Source organism: Spermophilus citellus (assembly GCF_964194105.1).
Source record: "Spermophilus citellus genome assembly, chromosome: 2".
Classification (NCBI taxonomy): Eukaryota; Metazoa; Chordata; class Mammalia; order Rodentia; family Sciuridae; genus Spermophilus; species Spermophilus citellus.
The window spans coordinates 18,315,416-18,340,857 of NC_138183.1; the positions used below are offsets into that span (position 1 = coordinate 18,315,416).

Sequence of the window (25,442 nt, forward strand, 5' to 3'; positions counted from 1 at the left end):
GGGCCCCTATGTGTGCTGGGGGAACTGGGAAAGGGGACAGGCACTGGGAGCTGAAGGAAAGGCTAAGCTGTTTATGCCACAGATTGAGAGATCCCAGAAGGGGCCCCTCAAATGTCAGCCTTGTTTCTCCAAATGCCAGTGAAGATATTTAGGCCAGGCAGAGAATTTTCAGACCAGATTTTGTAAGAAGGCTCCATTTCCTGCCTTGGTGGATAGGGAGAATAGACTTGTCTCTTATTCTTGGCTTCAATTAACATCATCATACCAGCACCAGCACCACTGCCATCATCACCACCAGCATCATCAGTAACACCACCAGCAGTATCCCTGTCACCATCAGCACCACCACTCTCATCAACACCATCATCACCATCATCCTCATTAGCCCAAAACTAAAGGAATCACATGACTGGGTACTGGAAATGTCAGAGGCTTGTCATGATAATGCACTGAGATAAATGGTTAAAGAAAAGAAATGGTTTTTCAGATCAATTCCTGAAATTTCATAAGGGTAGGTTGAAGGCTTCAAACACCTCTTGTCTCCATCCAGGATCAGGCCATTTATAAAATAAATGAATATTATATTCTAAGCATCATGCTTGGAGCTTTCACCTCATAGGTATTATTTTTCACTCTGGTTTCCATAAGAGGAAACCAAGGCACCAAGAAGTTAGACAACCTGCCCCAAATCATATGCACACACACACACACACACACACACACACACACACACACACATACACAGTGACAGCAATTAAATCTAAATCTGTCTGACTTCAAGAATCTACGCTTTGAATACCATACGGTACTTCAAAGTCTCAGAGATACTGAAGTTGTCATTATAAAAACAGGTCACTCAGGCAAACAATGGGAAGATCAAGGTTCAGAAAGGTGGAGAGACTCTAAGATAAGTGTAGGAGAAGTAGAGTATCTAAAAAATGAAGGCCAGTGAAGACAGGTCCCAACCAGAGTCCAAGACATGGGAGAGAGTCTTCAGAGGGCCTCCTCGTGCTGAGGCCCAGATCTGATCCCCTCTTAGATGTCTACTCAGATAAGTTCTCCTTTTTCCTTGACTTACAGGTCCTGCTCCTAGTGAATCCTATCAATTAGTGTTATCAGCCTTTTGTTATCTGTCACGGAGCTTCTGGCTTTCTTCCATGTACTGTTATGGAAGTCCCTAGTGTTTAAAGCACAGCTGCCATTGGGAAGTACAAGATCAATGTTTATGCATGAAGGAACAAACAAACAAATGAGCAAAGGAGTGAATGAATGAGTGGGTCCATGAGTGAATGAGAAATTACTCAATATACTCTGGCTGCATCTCTTCCATTGTAAGCTTCCCCTCCGGGGAAACTGATATCTTCATCTACACGGAAGATGGACTGGACTTACTAGTCACAACCATTCTACCTTTGACCTTCAGACTCTTGGTATGGTGGTCCATCATGTCATCTTCTTTTCAGGGAAGCAATTCTGCATCCTCTGTCTGCATGTACTGCATGTGTCTGCTTTTTTCAAAATGTGGAGGATGGTTGACTTAAAAGATGTAATGAAGCAGAATTAGCTAATTCAACTACATTGGTTATGTAAACCAGGCCGCTGTAACCTCTCTGAGCCTCATCTTCAAGTGTAAAGTGAGGTACAGTCCTCATTGGATGTGACAGAGCCACAGTGAGGTGACATCTATGGAAATGCCCTAGCAAACATGGCCTCTTCCCCTTCTCATTCCCTATTTCACTCCATTCCTCTCTTTTCTCCTCCCATTCTTTATGTTAAAGCCAAAGGCTCTCCTACCAGGATGCTAAGGACACATTTTATGTAAATCTCCCAGCATCCCTCAGCAAAGAGCATTGCAGGGGCAGATTGGCCATGCTTCTTAGGAGCTGATGGGAAAAGCTTCCATCCCCAGAATTCAGATATCAAGGCTGGAAGAGTCTGTCTCATCCTAAACTTTCAATCTTTCACCTTCTAGGCTACACAACCTGCGGAAATGTTTGCTATGGCACTCCAGTGACTAAGACAGTCAGAATCAGTTGTTAATAGTAAAAGAAAAGAAAAAGCGACTTCAGATTTTAAAAACTCCAGATTCAGTGTATTGAAGAAAAACCAAAATATGGGGCCACACAAGGCCCACATTTCCTCATTGCTGCTCTTGACTAGACCCACCTCCCACCGGAAATGGCTACAAAAATGATGTGCTTTTTTTTTTTTTTTTTTAATAGTTCACCACAGTCTCCACCCTTCCTTGCTTTCTCTCCAGCATCAAGACAGAGGGCATTTCTGACTATTGCTGAGTTTGCATCATATCATTTATTCAGTTCGAGGAACAGGTCTCCATACTGCTTTCTCTTACAAAAGTGCATGTGAAGGAAGTAAAGTTGAGAAGGGGATGACTTAGGGGGAAAAAGGGGAACATAATGTTTTTCTTTGTAGAAATTAAAATATGGATATGAAAGAGGCATATGAGACATACACTGTGTGATTCTAGTTATAAGTCTGAAAATCAACAAAACCAACTGCAGAGGTGGAGACCCAAAACAGCCACCCCACTGATGGTGACATCCTGGAGTAGGCAAGGTCCACATCCTGATGTGGGTGGTGGTGATTTCAGGGGTCCACAGGGCATAGGAACTGATCAAGTCTCAAGCCTCATGCTTCCCATTTGTGTAAGTTACATCTTAAGAAAGGGAAAATTAAAACTTCTCAAGTTTTTTTTTTTAAGTTAGGTACTATGCACAGGGGGGTTTGTTGTATTTTTCTGTCAGTCTCTCTGTCTTTATGTAGTATTCCTAGTAAACACCAGGATCACTAAAATTAATAACATGCCTAGGTGTTTAATATATAGAACATGCCAGCCTGTTTCCCCTACTTATCCTACCTGCCAGATTCTGCAGGTGTTTGACAGTAGGACACTGAATCTAGGCTTAGCTTTCATTTCACAAATGAGGAAACCGTGACCTAGAGAAATGATAGAATTTTCCCCAAGACATAGAGTATGAAGGTGCCAGGACTTGGACTACAGTCTTGGTCACCTGACTCAGCAACCATACATATTTACTGAGCATCTACTGTGCACTAGGAACTGAGGGAAGTGCTACAGTAAATAAGATGACCACAATCCTGCCCGCACAAGCTCATTGTTCTCATGTTGTAATCTTGACGCATGATCTCAGGGCTGATATTCTGCTCCTCTACATAGTCATCAGACGTGTCAGTGCATGCAGAGCTCGTTGTGGGTAAGTGTCAGTGGTGGGCCGCAGCTTGCACAGGCTCAAGAGGGCCAGAAGCGTCTGTGACTTCCCAATTTTGTTTTCAGCAATGGGTATTTATAGACCTTGACACCTGCTCTGGTGGAAGTATTTACACCACAGAAATTGGCAGATGCTACAAACATCCTCTTTTTTTTTTTCTTTTTCTTTTTGCCTGCCCATTCCTGGTAAACAATCAGTAAGCCTGCCTTGCCTTTGTTATTATTATTTTACATTCCCCAGGGACTGCTGGAGTTTCTGAATCAAATGGCAGCATTGGGCTGCTCTGGGTCGGGTCCCTCTCTAACTTCTCTTAGGCAAGAGGCGCCATCTCTGAGATTCCATTTCCTCTACTGATAACGCCCACCTATTATGCAGGGGTGTGTGTGCTGGTGGGGAGTGCCTGGCCCAATGTCTGGTTGCAGAAGGCATCTTTTGATGGCAGTTGTGACCCCTCTCACTGTTACTCTGGGGCAAAAGCAGGAGGTGCTGGAGCAGAACCTCACTCTAATCGTCTTCCTCGCAGTATTTCACAGAGGCCAACCCTCAGGAAGCAGAGGAGCTATCCAGGGCCTCCCTGGGCCTGGAAATCCTGCACCAGCAGCTTTACTTGTGCAGCTCTCAGCGCATGAAGGGCAAGGGTGCAGCAGGGGCCAGCTTTGCTGCCTTATTCCTGGAAGTCATCAATCTATGCCCTTCGCCCTCCTCCCTTTTTCTACATTTTTTTCCTCCTGGATAATGAGGCCTCCAGAGACCGGTGGAGGTCTGAACCTCGTTATGGCTCTCTCGGTAGGTCGGCATCAATAAAGGCAGGCAGACCGGGGAACTGGGTGGGGGCTGGAGCGGGCAGGCAGCGGGTGGGCGACTAGGGGGGTGGGCGGCTTGCAGGCTTTCAAATCCCTGGATTTATTTCACAGTGAATTACAATTGAACTCTTTAGTGCCCCCGGCTCACAGAGGGAAGGGTGGGAATTCACTCAAGGGATGGAAAAGACCTCAAATGAGAGCCTCGCCAGGCCAGGAAGACTCTTGATACTGGGGTGACAGGGAGGTCTCTTGTGTCAGCTCTGTGGGTGAGTAACGCTCAGCGGCTCTGGGGTTTGGAGGAGCTGCCAATCACAAGTCCTGGCGGGGGGTCTAGCTATACTGCCCATGTGATCCCGACCATCCCTCCCTCTGCAATCCTCAGCTTCTCTGAACAACCAGGGGCTTAGATTTGGGAATCTCCAGATGCCTTGAGAATGGGACTCAGGTGCTCAGCACATCCATGTACACCAAGGCACTCTGGGAGAATCTGCGTGGGGATTCAAGCATAGGAATTGGGAAGAGCACCTGGAGGAGGGAGAGACTGATCAAGGAGCCTGATGTTAAGGGACTCAGGACTTCCTGTGAATGTACAGAGCAAAAGAGAGAGGATGGTGATGGGCAGGGGAGGAGTGGTCAGAAAGAGACAGACCAGTGTGAATGAGATAGGAGGAGAGAGAGAGAGCGGGAAAGTAGGGGTGGGGTAAAAGGAAATGAAATTGGAGAAACAAGGATGAAACAGAAAAGAGTGGAGTAGAAGGAGAGACAGTGGAAGGGATGTGGAGGGGAGACGCAGACCAGGGTGCACAGGGGAGCCGAGGGTTCTGGCCAAGTCCACTTGCCCAGAGAGCTGAGTAAGCCCTGGAAACCGTGCCCTCAGCTCATTTGAGAAACAGTACACCCCGTATCAGGTTCTGGCCAGCTATCCAGGGCTCAATCTGCAGCAGGCGGGCAGGCGGCAGTTCCTGACACCCCAGGCAGAAAGGCTGGTGGAGGGATACAGAGCTGGCTGAACCTCACCTGCCCCCACCTCCTTCTGTCACTTCTCCAAGGTAAGGAGCCAATGTCCAGACCAATCCATGAGGCCTGGGAACCATGCTGTCCTGGAGGACAAGAATGGGTTCCACATCAGCTTGGGGTCCCTAGCTGATCAGGTGATATAAGGGAAAGTGAGAGCCACCAACCTCAGAGGCAAACTGACACTGTTACAGGTGGGGGCCTCCACAGTCATCCGGCCAGGAGCACGGGAGCCTTGTGCTGGGGGAAGTGCGTGGTGTTTGGATTTGGGTTTGGGTTCAAGCCCTTGCTTTGGGTTCTTCAAAACACTCTGAGGTCTCAGTGCCCAGGAGTGCAAACAACCACACCCCCTCCTTCCTCCTACCATTGGTAGTGGGTTTAAATGTTATCTTGTGTGCAAAGCCCCAGGCACATGAACAGGGTAAGTGCTCTATAAACAAGAGGTGTGACTATTCCCTGTGGTTAATGCACATAGTAATTGCTTCCCACCAAACTGGTAAAGCATGAAGAAAGAGTCCCCCAATCCAAGGCTACATAAAATGCTCAGCTACAAGGAGGGTATTAGAGAAGCCAAACATCGCCACTTTACATCCCACTGACATTAGACTGAGACCTGGCTCTGTACCCCCTACCTATGTGTTCTTGGTGCCTCAGTTTCCTCACCTGTACACTAGGTACATTAGAACTCTTATTCCTACTCTTTTATCAGAACTCAGAGGGAGAATAAATAAAAGTCCCTCAACACAGAGCCTGATGGGAAGAATTAAATAATTATGGCCTGGAGAAATGATTATGAGCTAGCCCCCACTCTAAAGGGCAGGTATGATGATTAAATGTGACAGTAGTGGCAAAGGAATCAATTTTGGGCTGGGACATGGTAAGGGCTCTACAATGGCACCTCCCTCCTCATCAGCTGCAGCTGGATGGCCCTGGTCACTCACCTCCACTCGTGTGGGGTTCAGCCAGTGGGGGATGTCACGCACAGTCACGTTCGTGGGCAGGATGATGGAATCGCTGTTGTGGTCCAGGCACGAGGTGGCACACTCTGACCCTGAAGGGAAACACAGCACAAGGTGGCATCTTAGCCCGTTTCCCAGTGGCTACCAGCTGCCTTCCCATAGAGTGGGCATTGCCACTCCCTGGTCCCCAGTGAACGTGGCCGTCCCAACTTCAGGGCAGTGGAAAGGAGCGAACTCTCTTGGCAGGGCCACCTCTGGTCTCCCTGACTCCAACCACTTGTCTCCAGTCAAGCTGGCAGCTACCATTTCCTTGGCGCCGAGCCTAGTTGGGTCATGATCCTCCTCTGCTCGGAAACCTTTCCTGTGTTGCCCACATCCAGGACAAAGTCCAGTCCACTCTGCTTGCCCTTCAGTGCCTCTCATGATCTGGTCAGTTTTCTCTCCACCTTCTTGACTCAGTTCGTCCAGTGGCACTGAACTCTATACACTTGGGCTTCCATCTGAGCCCCAAACTTTTCTACCTCTGCTTCTGTTCCTATTCACCCCATCTGTTCATATATCCCCCAAGACTACCTTCCCATGACCAAACCCTGTCAGTTCATTTAAGGCCTTTTCAACCACCCCAAGATGTCTACGCTGATTTCTTCATCTTCTCAATGACTACTGCATTTGATCACTCTTTCGGATGGGCACTGATGAGTTTCTCTTTCCCCCTTCGGCCCCAGCTCCACAGGCAGATTGGTGCCTAGAAGGATAGAGGTGGGGTTGATTCATCTCAGAGTCTTGCCCAGTGCCTGACACCCTGGGCATCTACCAAGTGAGAGATGAGGACATAAATGCAACTCAGCCCCTTAGTCCCCATGCTTCCCTTCCACTGAGCTTTCGTCCCTACCCTCTCCTGGGCCTTCTGGACCCTTCCCATTCCTCTTCTATTTGCACATTACTAATGACCCTCCTCCAGACTTGAGCACAAGTACCACTTGCCCAGAGAGGACCCATGGCTTCATGCCAGGCCAATCCTTACAAGCACCCATCATCCATTTGTCATATTGCCATTTCTCATTTGTTCAACGAGTGTTATATCAATAGTTTTCTTTCCTGATTGACTGTAACTCCATGGGGTCAGCACCATCCATGTTTCCCATTCTATGCTCAGAGCCTGGAATGAGTGACAGTCTGAATGAGTGAGTGAGTGCATCAGTGGACGAGGAAATGCATGCATTAATGGATGGAGGAGTGAGGGATAAGTGTTTAGGTATCTTATGAAGGAGGAAGTGAGTGCATACCTGCATGTGTGAGTGGGTAAATGACGGATTAAATGGATAAAGGAATAGAAAATGAATCAGGTGATGAGTCAATCGCAGGAAGGATGATTAACAGGGACAGGTTTGGTACACAGAAGTGCCTCGTCCAGGGATTTCTGGGTGAAGACGGTTGACCTTCAGGCTGTGGGTTGGCAGGTTGACTATGACTTGGCTCATTCTTTTTCCAGTAGGACCTCACAGGTTCTGTGGGCTCCTGAAAATAAAGCTTATCCCATCGGATGTTCCCAGGACTCCAAAAGGGTCCTTAACCATGTGGGCAAGAACTGCCCTGTCAGAATCTGACCAGACACTGAGGAGGTCACCTCTCTGCCCTGGTGCCAAAACAACCCTCTGAACACAGTCACTGAGAGCGAGCCAAGTCTTTTCTTTCAATATTCTATTTTATAAGCCATTCTAAACCCCTCCTCCCACATGTAGGTAATGTGTGTGTGAGCACGTACATACATATGTAACGCGCACACATGCTTACATGCATATATGTACATAATCTCTCCACGACCCTTTCCTTTTACCATCTTACCATGATCTTCAGCCTGAGAAGCTCACAAGGGCCAAAGACAAAGTTGGGGTGGTGTCAAGTCCAGAACAATGTTTAAAACACATCCATTTAAATATGGGGACACCCCCAGGCATCAGGTGGTTTTCCTAAGTCACTTCAGTCCCTAGCAGCTCCAGCCCTGGGACACAGGTGTCCTTACACCCCTTTTGTAGGTTACAAAGCCACAGGCCCTGCAAAGGACAAGATGTGGCCACACAGAGAAGAGCAAGGGAGACAGTAGAAGAGCACAGAGATGGTGAAGGGCAGAGGAGAGGGAAGAAATGGGGTGGGAGACACCAGAAGATGAAAGGGGGCAAGAGTCAGATACTTAGGGAGAATCAGGGGTGTATGTTTTGTCATGAGACCAGCCTGAAAGGAGCTTTAGGGAGCAAAGATGAGACAAGACTGTGATGATAAAATTCTTGTGGAAAATGCTTCCTCTGAGATGTATCACTCAACAGACAAAGGCTGTCGAAGCTCTGGGAAGAGGAGGAAGTGGGGTCCACACGGGGGGCTCTGGCTGTCCTTGGCGGCAGTCCTGCCTTCCTGCCCTCCTTTCTCTCTGCTCCCCTCCCCCAAGCCAGGCTCCTGGGCTTCAGGACCAGGCTGCTGTGTTGTGATCTATGAGCCATAATTGGTATCATTACAGAGTGGTGATCTCACTGAGCCCCCGCCTCCCCTTCCCGGGAGGCGCAGGAGGTGGCAGGCCAGTGGCAGCAGCAGCCGCGCCGGCAGCAGCAGCCATCTACAGGCTCATATCTGCCACGGGAGCCTCCCCAGGCTGCTTGGGAGGGCCAGGCTGGGCTGGGTGACTCCAGACTGTGACTTCCAGCCCCCACCCGCTGCACACAAGCTTATAAGGTCTCTGATCAAAACCCTGTTCCTGGGCAGGTGGGCTCTCCCCAGGCAGTGCTCAGCCTGGGGGCTGGACAAGGGGCTTTGTGGGAGCCCAGAAAAAAGGGAAGGGAGCATCTTTCCTCCCTTCTCATTGTCTTCCTCAGTCTCCCTGAGTCCCACGTGGGTCCCTGTGTACTGTCACCCTCCTGGATATTGTGTTCATAGGATGGGCATTTAGGTCTGGGACCCGTTTGTTTTCCAATGTCATACAGATTTCTTTCTCTTTCTGCTTTGACCTTGAAAAAGCTCAGTGGTAAAGGAATCCTGCCCTGACACGCACCCCTTCCTCTCTCTCTAGACAGTTCTGAGGAGAGTGGAGAGCCAGGCATTGGAGTGCATTTGCATGTGGTTGTAACATGTGAATACACTATGCACACAATGTGGCCATGTCATCTACTTGTGTAAATGTGTGCGTGAGCTCTGTGCAGCTTTGTGCGTTTGATATATCTGGGGGCCTACAATGTGTTGATGGCCCTGAAACATGTGTACTTGTGTACTGCATGTGTGTTTGCTATGGGTAGGTTATGTGCTTTGTGTGTGAGTGTGTGTGTTTGTGTGGGGCCTTAAAATCTTAACAATATTATATCAATTAAATAGAACAACTTGATTATTAACTTCTAGAATTCGTAATTCTGACCCAATTGTGTGATATTTGGATGATCTGCAGATGTGGGGCCTGAACTTACTGTACTGTGTGTGATGCTGCATTTGGTTACAAAGCACTTATGTGTGTGGTATGTATTTATAGGTGTGTGAATGTATTTGAATGTGTCCAGGTATAGACACACAGTAAATCTACTTCTCTAGTTTTTTTTTTTATTGTTGGTTGTTCAAAACATTACATAGTTCTTGACATATCATATTTCACATTTTGATTCAAGTGGGTTATGAACTCCCATTTTTACCCCGTATACAGATTGCAGAATCACATCAGTTACACTTCCATTGATTTACATATTGCCATACTAGTGTCTGCTGTATTCTGCTGCCTTTCCTATCCTCTACTATCCCCCCTCCCCTCCCCTCCCCTCCCCTCTTCTCTCTCTACCCCCTCTACTGTAATTCATTTCTCCCCCTTGTATTATTTTTCCCTTTCCCCTCACTTCCTCTTGTATGTAATTTTGTATAACCATGAGTGTCTCCTTCCATTTCCATGCAATTTCCCTTCCCTCTCGCTTTCCCTCCCACCTCTTATCCCTGTTTAATGTTAATCTTCTTCTCATGCTCTTCTTCCCTACTCTGTTCTTAGTTGCTAGGAGCCACAACCAAATAATATGAAATAATATGATGCATGGCACTTTTGGTTGTAAGGTGACGCCAGCTAGCCATTGAGATGATATGATTATGTTAAGATTTACATTCATATGGAAATTGGACTCCTGCTGTTCACCTTGGCCTGCTACGGGACTCATGTTACGGGACTCTTGGAGAGTTCCCATTGGTTGGGGAAGGATAGTAAGAGGGAATTCCGGGGGGAGGTCCTGGGCCCGGTTCCGGTAGACGTGACCGCGTGGGTGGACCGGCTTGCTTGCCGGGCGCGTATGGACTATTGGCAGCATTTTCAAAAATAAAGTTTTGTTCCTGCTTGAGTGGCTCGTGATTCTGTGCCCAGCTAGACTACGGCAATTGGTGGCCCGGACGGGGAACGCCTGAAGCAGGTGAGTAAAATTGCTCGCCCCTGAGGGAAGGCGACAGAATGGGTGACCATTTCAAAAAACAATGTGTTCTTGTTTTGATTTATTTTGTTTTTATTTCAAGCTCCCTAGCCCTAGAATTTTCTCAGGCGAACTGGGAAAAATGGTTGGCTCAAGGTTTGAAGTTATTCGGCCCTGAGAAAGAGAAAATTGATACAACCATTCTCTTCTCTGTTTTTGTTTCATTTTGCTTCGGCTTTGTTTTATCCTATCTTGTTGGGTTACATTACCTTTATAGTAGATTAGAATCTAGTAAAACACAAACCGAAAGACTGTTAAGTAAATTGTTAGAGATCCAGACTATGGTAGAAAGAACGTTAGGTCAAGCAAAAGAGAAGGTCTCTCAAGATAGTCAGACAGAGGAAAATTTAAAGAAAGAAAGCTTAGAGGAAAAACAGCCATCAGGTGGAGAATTACAATAGGAGGCTGCTACTAACTCCGTTCTATCACCAGAGGGCGTAATTCAACCAACAGCTCCATCTACAGCTGAGCGGCCCTCAACTCCCGTAGTTGATGGACGGAATTCTGAGGCAGGACCCCAAAGATTAGTATGCCCTGTACTTGAGCAGGCAGGAGGGCAACGAATTCACCGTGCTTTAGATTTCAAAACAGTAAAGCAATTAAAGGAGGCTGTAACAACCTACGGTCCTCAAGCGCCCTTTACGATTAGTATGGTCGAATCTGTTACCAACTTGGACATGACACCAGCAGATTGGGCTAACATGTGTCGATCTGTGCTAAATGGAGGACAATATTTGTTATGGAAGGTTACCAATGAGGAATTTTGCATGGAGACAGCTAGGCGAAATGCAGAAGCCGGTTACCCTCAAAGAAATCTAGATATGTTATTAGGAAAGGGACCTTATGAGGGTCAAAGACAACAAATTGAATATGAAGCTGGCGTATACGCACAAATTGCTGTAGATGCAGTTAGGGCATGGAAAACTTTACAGGGGCACGGAGATTTACAAGGTCAATTATCTAAGGTAATACAAGGAACTAATGAACCTTACGCTGAATTTGTAGATAGGCTTATTCAGACAGCTTCTAGAATATTTGGAAATACAGAACAGGCAATGCCATTTATAAAACAACTGGCTTATGACCAAGCAAATCGTTGCTGCAGAGAGGTCATTAGACCATGGAGACATGAAGATTTAAACACATATATTAAATTATGTAGAGACATTAATGAACAAGGGCAAGTCTTAGCAGCAGTACAACAGGCTTTAGATGCCAGGCCAAAAACATGCTATAATTGTAATCAAACAGGACATTTTAAAAGGAGTTGCCCCATAGGAGGAGGGTTTCACAAAACTAGGTATCAAAGGAATAGAATACCGGGTATTTGCCCACGATGCCATAGAGGGAAACATTGGGCTAATGAATGCCGTTCTCAAACCACCATAGAGGGTATTCCGTTTTCAAAAAACGGACAAGGACCAAGTGTTTACCCACGATATCGTGGAGAAAGGTATCAGGCTCCATTGCCAAAAAACGGACTAGAGGGCCCAATGCCCCGGGACCCAAAAACACAAATATACGGGGCAAAGGAGGAACCCAGCAGCACCATCAAGGTAGTGCCCAGGACGCATTATCCATTAAATCCCTCATCAGACAAACTAGAGGGAGTGCAGGGTTGGACATCTGCGCCTCTGCCAGAGCAGTACTAACTCCAGAGATGGGAGTTCAAATCATTCCCACAGGAGTAAAAGGACCTCTACCCCAGGGAACAGTAGGCTTATTATTGGGACACAGTTCTTCTACACTAAAAGGACTTATGATAAGTCCTGGGGTAATTGATCCCGATGATGAGGGTGAAATAAAAATTATAGCTAGTTCTCCAAGAGGTATATCAGTAATTTCACCAGGAGATAGAATAGCACAGTTATTAATAATACCCAGCCTGCATGATAAATTTTCCAGTTGTAATGTAGAAAGAGGTTCCAAGGGATTAGGCTCCACAGGTGTAGATTGGGCTATGCTGTCTTTAAATTTAGATTCTCGCCCAATGCTAAAATTAAATATTCAAGGACATGACTTTAATGGGCTGCTGGACACAGGTGCTGACCTCAGCATCATATCTCGTCAAGAATGGCCAAAACATTGGCCATTACAACAAGCCACTCAAACTCTTCGAGGCCTAGGAGTGGCAACAAATCCCCATAGAAGTGCTATGGTATTAGATTGGAGGGATCCTGAAGGATGTGAAGGAACTATACAGACCTATGTATTGGATCATCTTCCCGTAAATTTATGGGGACGAGATGTCCTAGATCAATTAGGTTTGACAATAACAAATAACATCAATCCTAATGCGCCCACTACTAGGGCTAGACAAGGATTTAGGAAAGAAAAAAGATTAAGAGAATAAGAACAAGGTATGACAGCACCAATTCAAATAGATCAAGAAATAAATAGACATGGATTGGGTTTTCAGAAAGGGCCACTGAGACAATCAAAATTACTTGGAAATCAGAAAGACCAGTGTGGGTTCCTCAGTGGCCCCTGACGAAAGAAAAGATACAAGTAGCCCATGACCTGGTCAGACAACAATTAGCGGAAGGACATATACTACCTTCTGTATCTCCCCATAATACTCCCATTTTTGTCATTAAAAAGAAATCTGGTAAATGGAGATTATTACAAGATTTAAGAGCCATTAATAATGAGATGGTTATTATGGGACCTGCTCAATCAGGGATTCCCCAATTGTCTGCTTTACCAAAAACCTGGCATGTTTTAGCTATAGATATTAAAGATTGTTTCTTTTCAATTCCAATTCATCCCGAGGATAGTCCACATTTTTCATTTACTATCCCTGCACTGAATCATGAAGGTCCTGATCAGAGATATGAATGGAAAGTACTCCCTCAAGGGATGGCTAACAGGCCAACTATGTGTCAAATTTGTTAACAAAGCAATCCAGCCACTTAGAAATCAAAATCCTGAACTACAAATATTTCACTATATGGATGATGTGTTATTGGCATATAAAGATAAAAACACATTGCTAGAATGTTATGCCACACTTACAAACTTATTAAAAAATTATAATCTAGAGATAGCAATAGATAAAGTACAATTAAATCTTCCAATTAATTATTTAGGAGTTCTATTATCCTCAACCATGGCCCGTCCACCAAAAATTCAAATATGAGTAGATCAACTCAAATCACTTAATGACTTTCAAAAGTTATTGGGGGAAATAAATTGGATAAGGCCTTATCTAGGCATACCAACAGGAGAGTTGGGACCTTTATTTGATACTCTAAAAGGTCCATCAGATCCAAATTCACCCCGCATGATAACGCCTGAAGCAAGAAAAGCATTAAAAATCATTGACACATATATGGAAAATATGCAGAGTAAGACTCCATTGTGTATAAATGCCACATTTTTTTATCCATTCATCTATTGAAGGGCATCTAGGTTGGTTCCACAGTCTTGCTATTGTGAATTGTGTTGCTATGAACATCGATGTAGCAGTGTCCCTGTAGCATGCTCTTTTTAGGTCTTTAGGGAATAGACCCAGAAGGGGAATAGCGGTTCCATTCCCAGCTTTCCAAGAAATCTCCATACTACTTTCCAAATTGGCTGCACCAATTTGCAGTCCCACCAACAATTAGCAAGTGTACCCTTTTCGCCACATCCTCGCCAGCACTTGTTGTTGTTTGATTTCCTAATGGCTGCCAGTCTTACTGGAGTGAGATGGTATCTTAGGGTGGTTTTGATTTGCATTTCTCTGACTGCTAGCAATGCTGAGCATTTTTTCATGTGCTTGTTTATTGATAGTATGTCCTCCTCTGAGAATTGTCTGTTCAGGTCCTTGGCCCATCTGTTGATTGGGTTATTTGTTATCTTATTGTCTAATTTTTGAGTTCTTTGTATACTCTGGATATTAGGGCTCTATCTGAAGTGTGAGGAGTAAAGATTTGTTCCCAGGACGTAGGCTCCCTATTTACCTCTCTTATTGTTTCTATTGCTGAGAAAAAACTTTTTAGTTTGAGTAAGTCCCATTTGTTGATTCTAGTTATTAACTCTTGTGCTATGGGTGTCCTATTGAGGAATTTGGGGCCCGACCCCACAGTATGTAGATCAGACGCTGTGTCTCTGATTTGATATCAAGCTCCTTGATCCATTTTGAGTTAACTTTTGTGCATGGCGAGAGAAAGGGATTCAGTTTCATTTTGATGCATATGGATTTCCAGTTTTCCCAGCACCATTTGTTGAAGATGCTATCCTTCCTCCATTGCATGCTTTTAGCCCCTTTATCAAATATAAGATAGTTGTAGTTTTGTGGATTGGTTTCTGTGTCCTCTATTCTGTACCACTGGTCCACCCGCCTGTTTTGGTATCAGTACCATGCTGTTTTTGTTACTATTGCTCTGTAGTATAGTTTGAAGTCTGGTATTGCTATACCGCCTGATTCACACTTCCTGCTTAGCATTGTTTTTGCTATTCTGGGTCTTTTGTTTTTCCATATGAATTTCATGATTGCTTTCTCTATTTCTACAAGAAATGCTGTTGGGATTTTGATTGGCATTGCATTAAACCTATAGAGAACTTTTGGTAATATCGCCATTTTGATGATGTTAGTTCTGCCTATCCATGAACAGGGTATATTTTTCCATCTTCTAAGATCTTCTTCTATTTCTCTCTTTAGGGTTCTGTAGTTTTCATTGTATAAGTCTTTCACCTCTTTTGTTAGGTTGATTCCCAAGTATTTTATTTTTATTTTTTTTGAGGATATTGTGAATGGAGTGGTTGTCCTCATTTCCACTTCAGAGGATTTGTCGCTGATATACAGGAATGCCTTTGATTTATGCGTGTTGATTTTATATCCTGCCACTTTGCTCAATTCATTTATTAGCTCTAATAGTTTCTTTGTAGACCCTTTTGGGTCTGCTAGGTATAGAATTATGTCATCTTCAAATAGTGATAATTTAAGTTCTTCTTTTCCTATTTTTATGCCTTTAATTTCTTTTTTCTGTCTAATTCCTCTGGCCAGTGTTTCGAGAACTATATTGAACAGAAGTGGTGAGAGAGGGCATCCCTGTCTTGTTCCAGATTTTAGAGGGAATGCCTTCAATTTTTCTCCATTCAGAATGATGCTAGCCTGAGGCTTACCATAGATTGCTTTTACAATGTTGAGGTATGTTCCTGTTATCCCTAGTTTTTCTAGAGTTTTGAACATAAAGGGATGCTGTACTTTGTTGAATGCTTTTTCTGCATCTATCGAGATGATCATATGGTTCTTATTTTTAAGTCTATTGATGTGGTGAATAACATTTTTTGATTTCCATATATTGAACCAGCCTTGCATCCCAGGGATGAATCCTACTTGATCATGATGCACAATTTTTTTTTTTTTAGAGAGAAAGAGAGAGAGAGAGAAAGAGAGAGAGAGAGAGAGAGAGAGAATTTTTTAATATTTATTTTTTAGTTCTCGGCGGACACAACATCTTTATTGGTACGTGGTGCTGAGGATCGAACCCGGGCCGCACGCATGCCAGGCGAGCGCGCTACCGCTTGAGCCACATCCCCAGCCCAATGCACAATTTTTTTGATGTGTTTTTGAATCCGATTCGCCAGAATTTTATTGAGGATTTTTGCATCTAGGTTCATTAGAGATATTGGTCTGTAGTTTTCTTTCTTTGAAGTGCCTTTGTCTGGTTTAGGAATCAGGGTGATGTTGGCCTTGTAGAATGAATTTGGAAGTTTTCCCTCTTTTTCTATTTCCTGAAATAACTTGAAAAATATCGGTATTAGTTCCTCTTTAAAGGTTTTGTAAAACTCTGCTGTATACCCATCTGGTCCTGGGCTTTTCTTAGTTGGTAGTCTTTTGATGGTTTCTTCTATTTCTTCAATTGAAATTGGTCTGTTTAGGTTGTCTATATCCTCCTGACTCAATCTGGGCAGATCATATGACTTAAGAAATTTATCGATGCCTTCACTATCTTCTATTTTATTGGAGTATAAGGATTCAAAATAATTTCTGATTATCTTCTGTATTTCTGAAGTGTCTGTTGTGATGTTGCCTTTTTCATCCCGTATGCTAATAATTTGAGTTCTCTCTCTTCTTCTCTTTGTTAGCATGGCTAAGGGTCTGTCGATTTTATTTATTTTTTCAAAGAACCAACTTTTAGTTTTGTCAATTTTTTCAATTGTTTCTTTTGTTTCGATTTCATTAATTTCAGCTCTGATTTTAATTATTTCTTGCCTTCTACTTCTTTTGCTGTTGTTTTGCTCTTCTTTTTCTAGGATTTTGAGATGAAGTATGAGATCATTTATTTGTTGGTTTTTTCTTTTTTTAAGGAATGAACTCTAAGCAATGAATTTTCCTCTTAGAACTGCTTTCAATGTGTCCCATAGATTCCGATATGTTGTGTCTGTGTTTTCATTTATCTCTAAGAATTTTTTAATTTCCTCCTTGATGTCTTCTATAACCCACTGATCACTCAGTAACCTATTGTTCATTATCCAAGTGATGCATGATTTTTCCTTCCTTCTTTTATCGTTCATTTTCAGTTTCATTCCATTATGATCAGATAAGATGCATGGTATTATCTCTACTCCTTTATATTGTCTAAGAGTTGCCCTGTGACATAATATATGATCTATTTTTGAGAAGGATCCATGTGCTGCTGAGAAAAAAGTGTAACTGCTTGATGTTGGGTGGTATATTCTATATATGTCAATTAAGTCTAGGTTATTAATTGTGTTATTGAGTTATATAGTTTCCTTATTCAACTTTTGTTTGTAAGATCTGTCCAGTAGTGAGAAAGGTGTGTTGAAGTCTCCCATGATTATTGTATGGTGGTCTATTAGACTCTTGAACTTGAGAAGAGTTTGCTTGATGAACATAGCTGCACCGTTGTTTGGGGCATATATATTTATGATTGTTATGTCTTGTTGGTGTATGGTTCCCTTGAGCAGTATGTAGTGTCCCTCTTTATCCCTTTTGATTAACTTTGGTTTGAAATCTATTTTATTTGATATGACTATGGACACTCCTGCTTGTTTCCGAAGTCCATATGAGTGATATGATTTTTCCCAACCTTTCACCTTCAGTCTATGTATATGTTTTCCTATCAAATGTGTCTCCTATAGGCAGCATATTGTTGGGTCTTGTTTTGTGATCCATTCTACTAGCCTGTGTCTCTTAATTTGTGAGTTTAAGCCATTAACATTTAGGGTTATTATTGAGATATGGTTTGTTATTCCAGCCATATTTGTTTATTTATGTTACTAAACATGGTTTGTTTTCCTCTTTGATTATTTTCCCCCCTTTACTGTCCTACCTCCCACTGTTGGTTTTCATTGTTGTTTTCCATTTCCTCTTCCTGAAATGTTTTGCCAAGGATGTTTTGAAGAGATGGTTTTCTAGCTGCAAGTTCTTTTAACTTTTGTTTATCGTGAAAGGTTTTAATTTCATCTTCCATCCTGAAGCTTAATTTCGCTGGATACATGATTCTTGGTTGGAACCCATTTTCTTTCAGAGTTTGAAATATGTTATTCCAGGATCTTCTAGCTTTCAGAGTCTGTGTTGAAAGATCAGCTGTTATCCTGATTGGTTTACCCCTAAATATAATCTGCTTCCTTTCTCTTGTAGCTTTTAAAATTCTCTCCTTATTCTGTATGCTGGGCATCTTCATTATAATGTGTCTAGGTGTGGATCTCTTATGATTTTGCACATTCGGCGTCCTGTAGGCTTCTAGGATTTGGGATTCTGTCTCATTCTTCAAGTCTGGGAAGTTTTCTCATATTATTTCATTGAATAGATTGCTCATTCCTGTGGTTTGGACCTCTATACCTTCCTGTATCCCAATGACTCTTAAGTTTGGTCTCTTTATGTTGTCCCATATTTCTTGGATGTTCTGCTCATGGTTTCTTAGCAGTCTTGCTGAGCTGTCTATGTTCTTTTCAAGTTGAAATACTTTGCTTCATTGTCTGATGTTCTATCTTCGAAGTGTTCTACTCTGCTGGTAGTATTCTCAATTGAGGTTTTAAGTTGGTTTATTGCTTCCTGCATTTCTAGGATTTCTGTTTGTTTGTTTTTTTATTACCTCTATCTCTCTGTATAGTTGATCTTTTGCTTCTTGGATTTGTTTATATAATTCATTGTCAAAGTGATCTTTCATTGTCTGATTTTGCTGTCTAATGTCTTCCTTGAGACTCCAGATCATCTGAAACGTGTATATCCTGAATTCTTTATCTGAAATTCCATCTGCTACAGCTATTACCTCTTCTAAAGTTGAGTTGACCTGCATTGCTTGTGGTCCTTTCTTTCCTTGTCGTTTCATACTGCTCGTGTTTCTTTCTGCTTGGTGAAACTTGTGTTTTTGAAATTTTCCCCCTATATATTTATATTGCTCTTGTATAGTTGAAAAGTCTCCCTTGCAGGGCGGGCAGCGGCTGTACTCCTCCTCCAGTTGGTGTGACGTGTCTACCACGCCCGCGGACCCCTGGGGCCGTTCTGCCTGGTTGGTCGCAAGTCTGCCTACCTTGCAGGCGCGGGCGGCGGCTCTGCTCTGCCCTGACACCAATTGGGGTGACTTGTCTACCATGCCGGGGGGTCGCTGGGCCTGTTCCGGGCGCAGGAGGCGGCTCTGCTCTGCCCCTACTCCAATTGGTGTGACGTAACTACCACGCCAGCGGGTCGCTGGGCCTGTCCCGGGCGTGGGCGGCGGCTCTCCTCTGCCCCTCCTCCAATTGGTGTGACGTGTCTACCACGCCTGCGGACCGTTGGGCCTGTTGTGCTGGTCGGTCGCAGGTCTGCCTACCTTGCGGGCGCGGGTGGCGGCTCTGCTCTGCCCCTTCTCCAATTGGGGTGGCGTGACTACCACACCCGCGGGTCTTTGGGTCTGTTCCAGATGCGGGTGTCGGCTCTGCTCTGCCCCTACTCCAATTGGTGTGACGTGTCTACCACGCCGGCAGGCCGCTGGGCCTGTCCCGCCGGTCGGTTGCAGGTCTGCCTACCTTGTGGGCTCGGGCGGCGGCTCTGCTCGGCCCCCACTGCAGTTGGGGTGAAGCGATACCACGCTGGCAGGTCACTAGGCCCACTCCGGGCGCAGGCGGCGGCCCTGCTCTGCCCTTCCTCCCATTGGTGTGATGTGTCTACCACGTTGGCAGGCCGCTGGACCCGTTCTGCCGATCGGCCGGTGGTCTGCCTACCTTGCGGGCTCGGGCGACAGCTCTGCTCAGCCCCCACCGCAGTTGGGGTGAAGTGATACCACGCCAGCGGGTCGCTGGGGCTGTTCCGGATGCGGGCTGCAGCTCTGCTCTGCCCCTCTGGCCCCCACAGCACTCAGCAGGATCCGGACCGAGAAGCAGTCTCCGCGGGTTCCTCAGCCCTGGGTCAGAGCAGCTCCGGGAGCCAGAACTCGGCCTCTCTGGGCTCCGTGCATGCTCTGATAAGAGCAGGCTCCAAGAAGCAGCCTCCGCGGGCTCCTTAGCCCTGGGCCAGAGCAGTTCTGGGAGCCAGAATTTGGCCGCCCCGGGCTCCGTGTATGTTCTGATAGGAGCAGGCCCCAAGAAGCAGTTTCCGCGGGTTCTTTAGCACTGCGCCTGAGTAATTTGTCTGCGAGACGCAGCCGAATGGCAGCCTGAAATTACCTGTTCTAAGGTTGAATGAGCTGCGATCAGTCGAAAACAGGGATGATGACTTCAACTCTCCAAGATGGTGGCCACTGGCTTCCTCTGTGGTCTGACCGGTGGAGAACCGAACTGGACCGCTTCCTTCCCCCGTCTCAAACCCAGAATTCAGCACTGTGTACAGTGATTGCACAGCTGGCAGGAGCCTACAGAATCCGCAGCGCTGTATCTTTGCGTTGCTATCTCTTGCTTCCCAGCGCATGCCGCAGATTCTAGCCACGGGGCGATTTGCTGAATAAGCGGTGTGACCCTCCGTGCAGACAAATCGCTCGCGTTTGAGCCCCTGTAGCTGATCCTCGTGCGATGAAAATCTTTCCACTAGGTTTTGGAGCACCCCAGTTTTGCTAGAAATTCCTAACAAGATAGTTTTTAGCTATTCTAACTCATCATTCTTCCGAACAGTGACGCGGTACACGGGAGTGATACACTCCCTTCGCCGCCATCTTCTCTCTCCGTTTTTTTTTTTTTTTAAGAAATGTTATTAATCAGAACTTTCCCATAGGGATTCTTAATGTCAGTCACAAGCATGATCATTCACTGGTCTATTCTGATTGCGTTGGGGACAGGGACCCCATCGCAGCCATGCGTGTCCAGTGTCATGCATGCCCATCTGGATGCAGCAGCCACTGTTGCTCACCAGGGAGGCAACTGTTGCACAGACAAGAATGTCAATCTTGGCTGGCCCCACAAGAACCCATCTCTCTACAACCCTCTTGGTCACGGTCATTTGGATTAATGGGCTCTGTAAGATCTTAAAGTTCCTTCTGAACCAACACAGAGAGAGCATATCCACGTGCTTTGGTGTTTTCTGATGCTTGCAGAACAAGTACCCTAGGCAAACACAGAAATGCTGATTCCTATCCCACATTTAGATGAAGAACTTCTGCCCTCTGAGGAGGTGGACAGTGCCCCAAGGGTCTCCACTCTCCAACCACAGGCCTTGATTCCTGAAATGCCGTGACGACTCCCAGCATGCCAGTTAAAGATGTTGCCTCTGTGGACATTCAGATAACCTCTGCCCAAGAGAACTCTGGCAACTTCCCCATAAATCACACTGGCCATGAGAAAAGACATTCGATTCCCTGGGCTTTTCATCATGGTCAATTAGGGAATCAGATCAAGGGGTCAGCATCACTGCCCCGGAATGAGGTCAGACTCCATGGGCTCCGAGTTCTCGGCAAAGTCGTCGTACAGCTGGTGATGGATGCCTCTGTCCAGATTCCTGGTTTCAACCAGAGAATCCCTGGCATTGGGTCCCAGGTTGAATACTTCACTGTGCATTTCTCAAAGCGGCCTATCACTGCACAAACAGTAATTTGAAAATGCTGATTATCTTCCCTGGGAGGCACCCCAGATGTCATGGAAAGGAGCCAGGCTTTGAGGAGGCCAGGACTCAGGACTTGGGGGCACATTTCATTGCCTCTCCAGGTTCAATTGTCTCATCTGTTAACGTTATTGAGAGGAAAGGAAATGATGCCCTTTAAGTCCTTGACCCAGGGCCTGATCCCATGGCAGGTGCTCATTGACATTTAGTGTGGTACAAATTTTAGCTACAATGAAAGCAGGTACACAGGCTTCCTATAATTTCCCTAGACATGATACGTACTTTATATCTGCTGCCCCTTGGTCCCATGGTTTCTGGATGCTCTTTCTTACCTGGCAGGCTCTTTCGAATCTCTGGGTAAGCATCCCTTCCTTCAGAAGCCCCTACTTGGCATACAGCAGGTTTCTCTGCTGTGGACTCTGCCCATCCATCCGCCATGACTTCACCAATGCCCCGTGTCTGACCCCCTTTCTGGGAGGTCAGGGTCTAGTCTCATTCGCTGTTTCCCTGATGCCCATGCAGGTTCTCACGTGGAGAGCTGCTCGGTGACCCACCCAGGCACCCAGTTCCTGGGAGGACCCAGCCTCCCACTGCTCCCCTTGCCGGCCCATCATACCTATGGCGTAGCCGTCGGGGCACTGCAGTTTGAGGTTGCTGTTGAGCTGGGTTGGGGCTGAGCACTGGCCTTGCATCTCCTGGCAGACATGGAAGGAACCACTCCAGGTGCCATCTTTCCGGCAGTGGATGATGTTACTCCCGCGTCCCTGAACAGCACAGGTACAGAGTCAGGGACCCCAACTATCCATAGGACAAGCCTCTCAGAATACAAAGAAACCAAAGTCTCATTTCCCACGGGGCTGAAAGTGTTCCAAAACGATTTCTTAACAGGGGCTGGCACTCGGTCATGCTGAAAGAGAGGAACGGTTAGTATCTCCATTTTAAAGATGGAGAAACTGAGAACTCTAAACAGGAAGGAACTTGCTCCAAGCTTCCTAGACAATGTAACTCCAGGTTTCCTAAGATCTGAGCATAGTGATCTTTCAGAAATTTCAATCTAAGCCATTGTGCTTGGATTTGTGCTATTGATTTTGTTGTCTTTTTTATAAAATCAAGATGGTGGGAGCCCACTAGCTCTACTTATTGAGCCAGTGAGAGAGATTTACCAAAGCTTGTCTTGGCAGATTTACCAAAGCTTGCTTTCTCTTGGCCTGTGAGAAAGCATCCTATGTCAGGGTTCTGCCTGGCATTTGCTGGGTCACCCCAGCCCAGCTGAGAAGCTTTGCCTTCCGTGGCCTCCCTCCTTCCTTCCCTTTTCCTTCTCTCTCCTTCCCTCTCTGTCCCTCCTTTCCCCAGTCCTTCACTTCCAGCAGCAATAGCACCAAAAGAATGGTGTGGGGCTACTTCTAGTTGTCACCTGCCCACACCTTTTTTAAATAGGCAATGTATTGTTCCTCAATCTACAAAATATTAGGCAAATGCAGCTTGACAGCACAGGCCCTTCTTCAAGCCCCTTCCAACCTCCAAGATGCAAGTGGGTGGTTCTTCCTTTGTAGGTATTTGATAACTGCCACCAAATTCAAGGAATAGTCCTACTCTCTGCCCAGCTCTGTAGGGTAAAAACATAGGGGACCAGTATCTGCCCAGGGAGCTGGTGGGAAAGGTGGGCATGGGAACAGCCGGCCACGTCCGTGTAACTGTGCTCAGTGACACAGAGGGCCCCCAGAGCTTTGAGTACTTGGGGAAAGGCAACTGGTGGTGAGTGTAAAACCAGGGAAGACCTCTCAGAGGAGGTGGAACACGGAAAAGAGCTTGAAAGGATGGGAAGACTTCAGGCATCAAAGAACATGCTGGAAGATGGGCATGTGGAAATGCCAGGTAAGGTGGGCACAGCAGAGCCTGGTGCTGTTGGGGGTCTGTGATCAGGGGAGGAAGAAAAGCAGATGAGATGTGGGCTCTGGAACCGACTTAAGGAATTCTGACTCTCCCCAAGGAAATGGAGGGGTCAGGATGGTTTCTTCACATGGGGTCTTTCTTGCAAAAGATTTCAGAACAAGCTGTACATGCTCTCCCTCTCCTATAATAAGATGAGAGCCTCAACATGGTAACCTTGAGCTTTCATTCAGATTCCTTCTCTGCCCTCTAGGGCCCTCCCACTCACTTCTTCCTGGTGCTCCCCCTCAAGGTCCTCCTCAGCACCCTGAAGGTCAGTTTCAACTACCTGCAGCCCAGAAGGCCCACGCATTGTGCTTTCTATATTTTGTGTGTGTGTGTGTGTGTGTGTGTGTGTGTGTGTGTGTATGCTTTTTTATCCTCTATGCCCCTATCTCCCTGTCCACCTGGCAAACATCTTATCTATGGGGACACTGTCTGCCATAATTCCACCCCAGTTCTGCACAGTGCACTACCTCAGTATCTCTGATGCAGTGTCATCTCCTGGTTTAGTCTGGTTCCCCCACTAGCTAACGAGCTCCTCAAGACCAAAGACGGTACCCTATTTGGCCCTATGTCCTCAGGGCCTCTACAATGTCCGGCCCTTCGGTCCACTCACATATCACTCAACAGATATTCTGTTCATTCTGGAACTGGTTGTTTAACCAAAGATGGGGTGAATAGGTGGAGAGTGATGAAATGAAATATTTTTCTAATAAACAGGAAAACACATGAATGCAAAATTGAGGGAATAAATGCATAAGTGAGTAAACAAAGAAGTGTGGGAATAAATGCAGAAAAAGTGAGTGCATAGAGACATGAATCAATTCTTTGAAAGGGCTGATGTGGACAGAAGCTTCCCTGTCTGAGAAAACAGCTGCAAGGAAACAGGATTCAGAACAGAAAGGGGGCCTCCTCTCTGGGTCTCTCCTGGGCCAGCAGGAGAGGGTGCAGTTGTATTAGAAGCCCCTCTGGCCACGGGAGAAGTTGGCCTCTCCCAAGCTGCGGGGCAACCGGCAGAGTCCCTCTCAGTGGTTCTGTGTGAGCTTATGGCAAACTTATGCAGCTTCATGTGGCTTTAGAGAACCTAGACTCTCCCTTTTGGAGCCCCAGGCTCCAGGCCCCATGATTCTGCTGGGCCCTCGAGGGAGTAGGAAACTGACCCCAATTTCCTGGAGCCTTGGCCTGGGCCTATGATGCATTTGGCCTCTAGCCCCTGTAGGGCTGCAGACCTCAGCACTACACGGGCCAGAGCTGGCTAGAGAGCAGGATTTGAAGCAGAGAATATATTAGAACTAGCTGGAATCTGCTCAGGGAGATGCAAACAGGGGAGGCTTCACCATAGAAGGTGCAAGCAGAAAGCACTGGTCTTGCTGCCTCCAGTCTGCCTGTCTTTCTCTCTCTCTCTTGCTCGCTCGTTCACTCTGTGTGTATGTCTGGTTCATCTGGCACTTTCTGCTGTTACATTTGCCTTAAAAATCACAGCAGCCCTCTGCTAGGCTATCTTAGCCTTCAGAATAAGGCAGTCTTGTGGGCCAGCATTCAGGGCTTCCACAATGGAACCCGGAGGACACTTCCAGCCGTGCCTCCTGCTAAGCACACGTCCTCCCTTCCAGAAAAGTTAACCCTGCAAAAGTTACCTCTCTTGATCCCCCTATACCCACACCTTTGCCTGTGCTCCTACAGAGCAGACACCTTGGGGTCTCTAGGTATTGAGATCCTTCCTTGGAACTATATCTCAGTGTGCTCAACACTTGCCCACCACCTGCTACACAGTAGATTCTTGCTGATCACTGAGTTGAATTTGACCACAGGGGATTTGATGATGCTGAGGATCCAATCTGGGAAGACCAGAGACCACTGCTGTGGGTGCTGTCAGAGAACTGAACCAACGGCATGGGTTTGGCTCCAAACACACAATTCTGCATGCTAAGGTAGAATCTCACAAGAGCACTGAGCATTCTTCACCAAAACAGTTCACCTCTCTGTGCCCATGCACCTGTCTGTAAAGACCATGTGGTATGCTCTTGGTGACCCTATATCTTTAACCA

The 25,442-nt window shown here is 45.9% G+C and overlaps 1 protein-coding gene across 1 annotated transcript in view; it reads right to left on the reverse strand.

Moving 5' to 3' along the window:
- The window catches only part of PAPPA (pappalysin 1), a 241,998-nt gene that overhangs the window by 21,051 nt on the left and 195,505 nt on the right, over positions 1-25,442 (reverse strand). Inside the window, exons 18-19 of the mRNA XM_081282172.1 lie at positions 22,079-22,226; positions 6,010-6,119 (exon numbers count right to left, since the gene is read on the reverse strand). Of these exons, the coding sequence (XP_081138298.1) occupies positions 6,010-6,119; positions 22,079-22,226 (258 nt within the window). The remainder of the gene's footprint in view (positions 1-6,009; positions 6,120-22,078; positions 22,227-25,442) is intronic.